The sequence below is a fragment of the Pipistrellus kuhlii genome, unplaced genomic scaffold (assembly GCF_014108245.1).
Source record: "Pipistrellus kuhlii isolate mPipKuh1 unplaced genomic scaffold, mPipKuh1.p scaffold_m20_p_1, whole genome shotgun sequence".
Lineage (NCBI taxonomy): Eukaryota > Metazoa > Chordata > Mammalia > Chiroptera > Vespertilionidae > Pipistrellus > Pipistrellus kuhlii.
Genome location: NW_023425404.1, coordinates 15,936,384 through 15,948,475, shown reverse-complemented (window position 1 = coordinate 15,948,475; position 12,092 = coordinate 15,936,384). Strand labels below are relative to the sequence as shown.

General features: G+C 54.8%; 1 protein-coding gene across 1 annotated transcript in view; it reads left to right on the top strand.

Moving 5' to 3' along the window:
* The first annotated feature begins 8,878 nt into the window (after window positions 1-8,878).
* The window catches only part of GALNT16 (polypeptide N-acetylgalactosaminyltransferase 16), an 83,712-nt gene continuing 80,498 nt past the window's right edge, over window positions 8,879-12,092 (top strand). The window contains exon 1 of the mRNA XM_045579330.1: window positions 8,879-9,468. Coding sequence (XP_045435286.1) covers window positions 9,289-9,468 — 180 coding nt within the window. The 5' untranslated portion in view covers window positions 8,879-9,288. The remainder of the gene's footprint in view (window positions 9,469-12,092) is intronic.

Sequence of the window (12,092 nt, the reverse complement as noted above, 5' to 3'; positions counted from 1 at the left end):
ATATATAGGGTATGTAATATATGCAGGGGGGCCAAACGATAATAAAGAAAATTATGCTCAGTTTATTGACAATAATTCTTGCTGGGGCAGGGGATAGTTTAAAAATTTAAATAAATAAATAGAATCCTAAAATGCTAGCACTAGAAAGCACTTTCCAAGTCCTTTTGTACCAAAGATTTCACTTTAAACATAAGAAAGAGGTCCGGGTGACTTCCTAGAGTCACATCTAGCTGGTGGCATGCCCTGGACTCACACCCAGGAGTCCCTCCTCCTGATCACCCCCTTTGCCCCAGAACACACCACATGCTCCATCTTCAGCTACTGGCCTTTATAGAAATAAGTGATTCAGAAATGGAAGGAAAGATAAATGACTGGTCATAGATTTAGAAATCTTTATCATTGGACACACAAATATAGTGAAAGAAATCAGTAATTCCTGGAAAAACCTGAAGTCAAATTCCAAGGGGAAAACCTGAAATCAAATTCCAATTGGAAAATAGCACACCTACACACACACACACACACACACACACACACACACACACACACGCTCACACACACGCACACGCACGCACATGCACGTGCTCGCGCACGCGCCCCCCCCCCTCCTCCCACACACAGGCATTGACAGAAAAGATGAAAGTCCGTAAGGTTTATTTTCTGTCTAGAGGCGGCACACCCCTTTGGACCTACTGTGCAGGGCTGGGGGCACAGGCAGGCAGGTTTTTGTTGGGCTGGAGGGAGCGATGCCCCCCCTAGACCAGAATAAGAGGACAACCTGTGCACGGACACCTGCGGGATGGAAGGGAGAGGGGAGGATGTGTCGGGCATGGCACCGCAGAGCTCGCCCCTTCTGGCTCCATCACTGACAGCCCCAGCCGTTTATAGCACCTACCAGGAGGAAATGTCCCAAGATATATACGCTGACAAACGGCAGGATGGTTTTTTAAAATATTCTTTCTGCTTTGACATCAGCTCCAGACACTGTGAATGGTTTCAGTATCCAAGCCAGATGGATGGGCCTTGTGATGGCCTCAGCGGCTGGCTCAGGGAGAGGGGGCACGTATGCCTGTGCTATAAACACTGGCTGTGAAAACCCTCAATTGTGGGGCAATGGTAAGTTTTCAGGCAGTGTGGCTCTAATGCTACACGCCTCCTGCATTAACAGCTTTTTCTTCCTGTTCAATTATTTCAGCTGGTGAGGGAGTAGAAATTACACTTCAAAATATATGGATGGATATTTTCACCCTTGCTGAGAGCTTCAAAATATACACCAATCCTGGGAACAGTATCTTCGTTTCTGCTTCCCAGTTTCTCAAGAAAAATGGAAGCATCAATTATACTAATTCTGTTAGGCTGAAGGAAACACAGGATCAGGTCCATGGGTCTTTCTGTTCAAATTCTCTCTGGTTTATCATCTAACTTCTCTTTGAGCCAAATTGTGTCCTAGCCCTAGGTGTGCAGTCCAACCTAACTATGTACAAAATGATGAGCCCCTTGATAAAGAATTGAGTATTCTTTTTAAAAATATATATTTTAATGATTTTTTTTTTTTTTACAGAGAGGAAGGGAGAGGGGTAGAGAGTTAGTAACATCGATGAGAGGGAAATATTGATCAGCTGCCTCCTGCACACCTCTTACTGGGGATGTGCCAACAACCAAGGTATGTGCCCTTGACCGGAATTGAACCTGGAACCTTTCAGTCCTCAGGCTGACGCTGTATCCACTGAGCCAAACCGGTCTGGGCAGAAATGTGTATTCTTAAGAGCTTGGTTCAGGGCCTTGAATCAGGGCATCTGATGGAGGCAGGACCAAAAAAATCTCAGTTCTCTGCATCTTCTCATGAGAAATCCAGAGGTCCTAATCTCCGATGCACATGGTCTTTTCCCCATGCCTAAGTGCTGGGTACATGGGCAGCCACCAGCAATGTCTTTCCCCGATTGCATTCTGGTTTCCTTATCTCTACCTGACTGGCCTCTTCCACTCCTCTTTCTGAGCACCAGACCTGGACTGGCAGCTGCCTTCCTGAATGGACCACAGAGGACTCACGTGTAGTTGAACATGCCTCTGGAATCTGCACCTCCTCCTGTATTTCCCATGTCAGTTCATGATTACCCTACACCAAAGCACTTGACCCCTACACAAGACATTTACATGTTCTTCTCAAATCCTTTTTCTCACCTCCACCTCCCACTGATCACCAAATTCTTTGCGTTTACCCTCTTTCTCTTCTGCTCCAGTGTTCCTGCACTAATCCAGCCCACAGAATTGCTTTATCACTGTGATCCCTGCCACTTGTCTCAGCCTCCTCGTGAAAACTTATAACTGGTTATGTCATTTCCTGTTTCAAAATCTTGGATGGTTCTCCATGGCTTTCCAGAATAAGTCCACACTTCTTACAGAGGCATCGCAGATGTCAGTTAACTGGTCCACACTTGCCTCTCTAACCTCATTACCATCACCACCACCGACACCATACACACCAGACCAATCACCATTCCTGAGCTCCCATATACTTCCCCATCTTAGTTCCTTTGTTTGCCTCTTTCTCTTCCCAGAATTCCCTTCCACATCTTACCCACCTGTTTATCCTTTAAGACTCAGCTCTCAGATGACTTCTCCCTTGTGAAGAACCCCCTTTGGGCATCCATGGAACTCTATTATATGATCTTGACTACTTATCTGTATATCAGTTACTGGGCTCCTCAGAAGCTGGGATCAGGTTTTGTTCACCTGATATATATAATATTTTATATATATATAATATTTTATATATATATATTTTTTTATATATATTTTATAAATATATATATATATTTTTAAATATATTTTTATTGATTTCAGAGAGGAAGGGAGAGGGAAAGATAGCGAGAAACATCTATGATGAGAGAGAATCATTGATTGGCTGCCTCCTCTACATCCCCCACTGGGGATCAAGCCCGTAACCCAGGCATGTGCCCTTGGCTGGAATCAAACCTGGGACGTTTCAGTCTGCAGGTTGACACTCTATCTACTGAGCCAAACCAGCTAGGGCTATTTTTTTATTGTTGATAGTATTACATATATCTCCCATCCTCTCTCCCTTTCCCTCCTAATCCCAGTCCCTACCCACCCCCAAGGTCTTTCCTACCCTATTCCATGGGCTATGCATATAAGCATCTAAGTTCTTTGGTTTGTCTCTTCTGGTCCCCCCCCCAACCCCACATGGAGGTGTATCAGTCTTTATTTTTATATCCCTGGAACCCAGAAGTGCCTGACATAGTAGGTGTACAAGAAGGAGTGGGAAGAAAAGGACTTGCAAATACCACCCAATGGGCAAACAGGCCTTGGTTTTACAGTCTATGTAGCATTTCCATGGGGCAGAATGGGGAGAAGCAGCAGCCTACTGCTTTAGGTATTTATTCATTCATTTGCTTGTTGTACAAATGTTTAGTGAATGCTGCCATGATGCTCAAAGAGGAACTGGTGATACCCAAAAGAAGCTGCCAGGCCCTGCAGAGGAACTCCCATTCCAGGGAGTTCAGGTATGTGACAGGCACTGGCCTCACAGTGAGGGCCACATGGACCTGAGGACCTCTGCCATTCAGCTCTGCAGAGGTTGTGGAGGAGGGGAAGGGACCAGGAAGAAGGTGGTGAAAATTGGGGGGGGCCGGCGGGGGGGGGGGGGTCGCGGTGATCAGGAAGAACTTGGACAGTGCTCTGCCTGCAGACTAATTCTGCTGACCAGATGGCTTTATTTATGCATTTCCCCTTTGTAGGAATTCCTTGCTGTTAAGATAAAAACAACTTGACACATTTCTAATTAGCCCTCAGACTCTGCAATCCTATTATTCCTAAATGCAACAGCTGGGTTATTTCATGATCGGCAATAACATTCATAGTTTCTGCAGTTATCCACCAAATTGGTCATTCCTACTCTGACTTCTGATGGGACTTCAGAGGACTTTCTCACCCCCTCATCCTGAGGCAGCAGGGTTTAGCCTCTGGCCAATGGTTGGGGGAGGGAGCCTGGTGCTTCTGAGGAAGCACTGTTAGGGGACCTGGGTTACTCACTACACTGAGCCCAGATGTATCCTCCTTTTCTCCGGGCTCTATCACTGCACTGGACTCTCAAGAGCTTGACTTAAGAGAGAAGTTCATGACTTGGCTGGTGTGGCTCAGTGGTTGAACATCAATCTGTGAACCAGGAGGTCATGGCTCGGTTCCCAGTCAGTGTATATGCCCAGTTGTGGGCTCCATTTCCAGTAGGAGGTGTGCAGGAGGCAGCTGAGTCAATGATTCTCTCTCATCATTGATATCTCTATCTCTCTCTCCCTCTCCCTTCCTCTCTGAAATCTATCTATCATCTATCTATCAGGCTAATATGCAAACTGTCCCCTTGGGAGTTTGACCAGGAGAAGGGAGTTCAATCGCTTGCTAAGATGTGCGCTGACCACCAGGGGACAGTACAAAGTGAAGGAAGGCCAGCAGACAGAAGGCCCCGATTGCCAGCCACGCCTAGGGACCCTACCCGTACATAAATTTCGTGCACCGGGCCTCTAGTAAAAATATATTTTTAAAAAAGAGAAGTGCATGTTTCACAGAGCTACCCTAACTTTTTCCTTACCTCTGTCTTCCCTCTTTCCCGCCCTTCTTTCCATCAACCAATACTTTATGCACATGAACTATGTACTACATGTCAACCAGCGTTCTAAGCATAGGGGAGATAGCAGTAACCAAAACATATCAGAACCCCTGCCCTCACAGGAGCTGACATTCCAGGGGCAGAAACTGATATGAAAAGCCATGGTTATCAGACAAACAGAATGACGACTAATAAGTCGACTCTTTGAGCTCCTTACACAGAGCCAGGTCTCCTCCCCCATCTATCACAGTTTATGTAAGCTGCACTTATAAATAACGGTTCCTTAGACACACTGAGTGTTAGATGTGGACACCTGTCAGTGGGGAGCAGATGCACCCCTTGGCGGCTGCCTGACCTCTGCAGGCATCCGTCTCTCTCTGCGATGGGGAAATGGCCACACCTTCCTCACAGGCTCTTAGGGAGTGTTCAGAGACCGTGTATCAGCACAGTGCCTGTTGCATGGTAACATCCATCCTGTCCATCATCCCTGCCTCTTTTCCTGCTTAGAGCAGGCATGGGGGTCTAAGCTGTTCCCCTCACCAGCTCCCGGGCCCCCCCTGCAGCTGCAGACAGACAAGAGGCTTCTGAGCTGGCCCAGGGTCTCAAGGGCAATGGGTATGCCGTCAAGAACAGACACCAGCAGAGGTTGGGGCCCTGCACACCAACCGCCCAACCCTCCCTGCAGTCCACGCAGCAGAGACTGGAAGAGGCAGCCACCCGACTGCAGGGCAGGCAATTGTCCTTGATGGACCTCGGCTGTGGCTGAGAGGCCTGCCGGGGGCCAGCATTCCTGTGTGTGTGTGCCCTGGCAGGCCCTTCAGGAGTCCCCTTCCCCAGCAGCCAGCAGCAGCACCCGTGAGAGCGGGACCCCGGGGACAGGACCAGTTTCCAGGCCCTGGATTTTGCATGTTTTATTTCATCCTACTTTCCCCAGCAATGCTGAAAGTTAAGAGCTGTTGTGCCCCATTTTACAGCCGAGGAAACTGAGGCTGAGAGGAGTTAAGAATTTGCTGAAATCATTCTCCTAATATGTGACAGAACCAGCATTTCAGTTCAGGCTATCAAACCCCAGAGCCAGAGCCTTATACTGAGGGATACGCTTTTTCCTTTCTGACATCCACCCACCAATCAAATCCCGCATCAAATACAGGCAGAGTTCTCCCTGGGCCTCTGGGAGTGACAGGGACACAGGGTACTTTGCCAGCTTACCGGAGTGCTGGCTTATGCAGTGTTAGAAGGAGACCATGCCCAAGAACAGAGCCATAATGGAGACTATGCCCAAGGAACTGGAAGCCCAAAATAGCGCAGTCAGGTCAACTCTTAGAGGTCATCCTCCCTTTACAGAGAGGGAAGTGGAGGCCCAGACGGAGAAGTGGGTTCCCTGCATACAGAACTTCTGACCTCCCTGCAGACTGCCCAGTGGCCTCAGAAGCCCTGCACTGGTGCCCAGACCCTGGCAGGGAAAGTGGACTGGAACCCAGCCCCACCACTCACCCGCTGTGGGACTCGGCAGTGGAGAGCCTCACTGAGCCTCCGAGTGCGGCCTGCGGGTGTGGGTGTGTGGCAGATAATGTGTGTGAGATGCCGCACAGCAGCTGGCACCTGCTATGTACTCGGTGAAATGGTGCTATTATTATCACGCTTGTTGTTTTCGAGGTTCAGCGAATGTTAGGCAACACTGTCTCTTAGGTGTCGCTTTGATTCCATGGTTCTCCTGGAATCCATTCCTAGGAAGGCAGAGGAAACAGTGCTCACCATCATCTCTGAACAGGGAATCCGTATCAGGGGTGCCGGGGCTCAGCTCTGTGCCTATTTGGGGTTAGACTCTGGAAGAAAGCTGCCAGTGCCCATCTCTTCCAGTGGCTTGAGGAGAGATGGGCCCATCACTCAACCTCCGTGTCATATTTCCAAGGTCAAGAGAGCATGGTAGTTACCTGCCTTCTTACCCCGAGCCCCAGGAGAGTGGACTGTGTCCATCTAAGGAAGGCTTGGCTGTGAAGTCTAACCCCGTCCAGAGAGGCCACGGCTCCTGTGGGGTTGTCTGGTGAGAGTTGGGGGAGAATGGGGAAGGCTTCTCTTTGGGACAGAGCTACCAGGGAGTGACAATTTGGTGCAGATGTGTAGCATCCTCACCACTGAGCCCTGGGGAATAAGGGGTGAGACTTGTAGAAATTCCAAATTTTGCCAAATTCCAGCTCCTCCTTCCCTCCCTCTCCTCAGAGAGCCCCCCTTGTGGTGCCATCAGACACCCCACCAGCCTGATTCCAGTTTGGTATGGCCCAGCTTCACCCCCGTGCCTGGGGATGAGTTTGGAGCCTTTCACTGGGCCAGTGGTTCTCAGCCTTTCTAATGCCGCGACCCTTTAATACAGTTGCTCATGTTGTGGTGACCCCCAACGAAAAAATTATTTTTGTTGCTACTTCATAACTGTAATTTTGCTACTGTTAATGAATCATAATGTAAATACCTGTGTTTTCCCCTGGTCTTAGGCTCTATGCAGTGGTTCTCAACCTATTGAGAACCGCTAGCAGGGTTGACTTCATTTAGTGACTAGGGGTTAGTACGATGAGTTTGGATCCCACATCTTCTCACCTAGTTCTCTCAAGACCAAAAGCGACTGGTTGTGCATAGACCAGGCTGGGATGAGGGGAGCAACCTGGCTGGGAAAGCCTGTGTGAAGTGGGGACGCCCAGAGGGCAGTTCCCTTACACTTCCTTGTCTGGAGATGCCTGTTGGCCTGATTCCGAAGGAGCCAGGGCTCCCTGCCTTCCCACCGAGGGCATGACCTCTGGGTCTGCCCCATGATCCCTGCGTCTATTATTTGCACAGTCAGTCCTGAGTGCTGGAGAAATGGGAAATGAGTGGTGATGACGGGGGTGGCTGGAGTAAGGCATGAGCTGTGACCCCACCGTTTGCGGCTTCATTTAGCACAGGGGTGGGGAACCTTTTTTCTGCCAAGGGCCATTTGGGTATTTATAACATCCTTCACAGGCCATACAGACTTATAAACCTAAAAACTGGCCTGCTATATTTGGTCAAACATTTAATGAACTCGTTCTCTAATGCCATGGCAGGGCCAGACCAAATGATTTCTTGAGCCTTACAGGGTCCACAGGCTGATTGAGAAGGAACCCATGGGGCCTTCAGGTCAGCCACTGCCCAGCAGCACCAGCAGAGAGCAAACTCCCTGGCATTCAAGGGCCTCCTGAGTCCAGGCCAATCTCAGCTTCCAGCAAGACCTTCCCAGCATCCTGGACCCCAGCGATGCCAGGCAGCTCCTTGCCTTGAACCCATCAAATACTTCCCTCCTCAGAACCTTTTCTCTGGCTACTCATGCAGCCCGTACCCTGCCCTGCCCTCCTTCTTCCCTGCCTCATAAGAATTTATTCAAAGGTTTATTCACCTTCTGTGAGAAGCCTCCCCTAACCTGGCAATACACTGCACCTTCCTCTGTGACCCCCACTTGGTTTGTTCAGTTAGTGTCCGTTCATTTAGTGTCTGCGCTGTGCCTTCCAGCTGTGCTGGCCTCCTGGAACCAATTCAGCCCCCTGTCTTCTGCGGAGTGAACGTGGTCCACGCGGGATTCTCAGTGCCGCCAGGGCTGGGGCAGAATCTCAGGGATTTTTGTGTCTGTGTCTCTCACCACTGCGTTTTGTACTTTGCCCCAAGTGTCAGATGGAGAGATGGAGGGAGGGCTTCTACCCTGGGCTCTGCCCACTAACTAATTAGTCGCATGGCCCTGGGCGAATCTTCAAGCTTCCCGGCCTTCCTTCTTCCAGAAGGGATGGTGGAGATGATCTCAGGGTGGTCCAGGGGACACTGAGGCAGGATGAAGGGAAGCATCACGAAAACTGGAAAATGTGGGTTGGGGTGGACCCCCATTCGCTGGCTGGGCGGCAGCGTCGCGCGTCTCCTTCCTTCTCTTGGAATGTCAAGTGCACCAGCTTCCCATCTCTCCTGGGGACGCTTGGAATCCTAGGCCGAAGAGGATTCCGGTGCGAACTTCGGGACTTTCCTGCCGCCCAGCCGTCCCTTCGCAAGGACCCGCCGGACACACCTTCAACCCCGCGCTAGAGCGCAATTCCAGCGCAGCTCGGACCGCAGCCTCGCAGCCCCGCAGCGCGGGCCCGGGCCCGGGCCGGGGTCGCGCATCTCCCGCCGGTGACTCAGGGCCGCCTGGCCCGAGGGTGGATGGAGGTAGGCGGGACCGACCGAGGCCGCGCGGGGGCAGCCGCCGCCGGGCGCTGTGTCGCCAAGCGTTGGGAGCCGAGACAGACTCTGGCCCGTCGCCATTCGGCCACGGGCGTCTGCCTCGCGGGGCCTTTCCTCCCCGCCTCGCACCGGGAGCGCGGCTCCGGCGGAGGCAGCGGCCGGGGCGGCCGGGGCGGCCGGAGAGGCCAGGCGGGCTCCGCGCGCGAATGAATGGGCGCCCGGAGGGGGGAGCGCGCGCGCGGGGCTGAAGGGCATTAGGACCGTGAGGATCGCTCCGCGCGCCTGTCTCTCCCTATCACCCCCCCACCCCCACCTCTCTCCTTTTTCTGCTCTGCAGGACTGAGCAGCCGGGCGCGAGCGAAAAACAAACAGCTGGGGCTGCGTGGGCCCCCCGCCCCGGCCCCTCGAGCTCGCCGGCCCGGGCCCCCACTCGGGGCGCCCTCCCGCCCACCATGAGGAAGCTCCGCGCCAATGCCATCGCCATCCTGACCGTAGCCTGGATCCTGGGCACTTTCTACTACTTATGGCAGGACAACCGAGCCCACGCCGCCGCATCCTCGGGCGGCCGGGGCGCGCCGAAGGCCGGGGGCAGGCCGGAGCCGCTCCGCGAGGACCGCACCATCCCGCTCATTGTGAGTCCGCGCTGCGCGCCGGGGCCGCCGGCTGGGAGCCGCGGCGCGCGTCCGAGCCCCGCGCGGCTGCCCGCCGAGGGCGCGGGGCCGGGCCGGGGGCCGTGTGCCCGCCGCGCCCCGCCGGCTTTGTAGACGTTGGAGCATTCCTGCCTGTTGTTATGGCAACCTCCACCGCCCGGCTGGCGAGGCCGGGGCGCGAGGATGGAGGGAGGTGACAGCGGGTGGGGGTTGGGAGAAAGTGCAGCAAGTTTGGTGGGCCCGGCGTGCGCGCGCGGCTGGGAAGACTGGGAAAACGTGGCGGATCTCCGGACCCTGCGCTGTGGGGTCCGAGCGGGGGTGGCCGGGGCCGGGGCCGGGGGCTGCCGGTGCCTCTCCCGCCGGGGGAGGCGGCTGTACCTGGCGCTCAGCGAGCCGGCGGTGGGAACCGCGCACGGCTGAGCGCGTAGGTGGCCATGCGCGCCGCGCACCCTCTCCAGCCTCCTGGGGCCGAGGTCGTGGGGTTGGGGGCATCCGATGAGGTCGGGTCGCCCTGGGCTGCGCCCGGCTTGGCTTTGCGTCCCCTTCTTAGCTCGGGTCAGCTGGAACCTGCTTCTTTGGCGCCGAGTACTCTCCACCAACACCCCCGGGTCCTCTGGGTCCGGGAAAGGTCTCATCCCGTACGCGCCCCTCACCCCAGCGGGACAGGGGGGCGGGCAGTGTGTGCGCCCGGGCTCGGGGATCCCCCTTTCACTAGGTCAGCCTCGGGAAGTCAAGGCGAGCGGGGAAACAAAGGCGGCCGGGACGAGGGCCTCGGCGGCGGCGGCGGCGGAGTTGCAAGGGCCCTGGGCTCTCCGGGGACCTGCGCTGGGGCGTGCGGGGTCCCCGCCGCCCTGCAGGGGGCGTGCCTGCCGGGGCGCGGGGTGGCGGCTCTGGGGCTGGGGCACCTGTTGAGGCGGGATCCGCGGCGCGCTTCGGCGGGCTTCGCTCTTCCCACCTTCCAATGGGGGCGGGTGGTGGGCGAGAGTCTTGGGCGACCTTGGGGACCCGCTGCTGGGCGGATGCAGCCTGGCCAGACGCGGACCAGGAGGGGGGAAGAGCCAGGAGTGGGGCCGAGAGGAGGGAGTGGAGCAGGGCAGCCATTCCGGCGGCGTGAAGAGAGAGGAGCCTGGGGAGGGAGGTGCAGAGTCTGGAGAGCCAAGGCTTGTGTGGAGAATTCGAGATGTGTGTGTTGAGGCAGCTGAGCCCCAAGAATACGGTTGGGTGTGTGTATGTGTTGGGGGGGGGGGGTGGTGTCGGTGTGGAAGTACTCTCATATTCCCATCCTGTTCCAGATTCTGACTTGTTACCCACTGGGAAGAAGTACAAATCCCTTGCAAAGGAACCGTATTTCCTGGCTTTGTCCCTCTCCCCCAATTTCCAGCCCCTTGCCTGGCTGAACTCTCCCGGAGTGAGCCCGATTAGGTGGAATGTCCCCATCTGGGCTGAGGGTCCCTGTCTCTAGGACACTGGTTCCAAAGCCCTTGTGGGTGTTTGGGCAGGAAGGCTGATGAAGAAGAGAAGCCTCCTGTGTTGGGATCTGGGTGGACTGACAGACTGGGGTGGAAGTAGCCAAACCAGCAGAGGCCCCAGGTCCTGAGGGAGCCCCATGCCATGGTCTGCCCCCCTCTATATCCAGAGTCTTAGGGTAGGTGGGCCCAGAGCGGCAGGAGACCAGCAGGCTGGCCAGATGTTCTGGCCTCTGTGTGAGGTGATGGGAGGAGGGTCTGAGCTGGAAGAGGAGAAGGAGGGGAGAGAGGAGGGAAAACGGAAGGGAAGGGAGCACAGGGAAACTGCTGCTCAGAACCCCAGGCTGGGTCTCATCACATCTACCTCTGCCTCAGAATCCTGACCTTGCTCTTGAACCTGTCCCGGGCTCCTCCCAGGCCCTTGGAGATCAGCCCAGGAGGCTACTCAGACTCCCAGCATGGTGGAGGGTGTAGAGTGGGGGGTAGGGGGGCAGGGGGGTAGGGAAAGGTACTGCTGGAGGAATGCAGCACTCATTCAGAGGGCTGGCAATTCAAGGTCTTGGCCAGGGGCAGTTCTAGCGAACATCCTCTCTCTCACCCCTGTCCTGGTTACCCTGGGGTTTTACTTGCTGCAGGTTAGAGAGGGGCCGTGAACTGGAAGCCAAGTTTAAAGTGTGAGGAGCCAGGGCGTGGAGGGGCAGGAAGAGAGGGCGAGTGGAAGTTGCTGGGGAGTGGGTGACAGAGCCCACAGGGGCCACAGAGGGGCATCGCCTGCTCCCTCCCGTTCGTAAGCTCTAGCCCTGGGTGTCTGTCCGGAGTCCTTGGTCCCCAGGCACACACCGCCTTTGCCACAGCCCTGCTGTGCGCCCCTGTCTTCTGAGGCATTTCTCTTCAGTGCTACTCTCCGTCATCCGCCGCGTCTCCTCACTGAATGTGAGCTGTCACGCAGAGACTGTGCGGGAAGCTTCTCGCATCCCCCCATGGATGCGCACAGCAAGCCTCCAGTGCTGGTTGGATGAGGGAAGTAAGCTGTCTGCCTGGGAGCAGTCAGGGGTCCTGGCTTCACACCCCTCTCGGGTTTCATTCATCGCCAGCTCTAGCCCGACTTAGCCTAACCGAGGAGAACGAACTGCATGCATA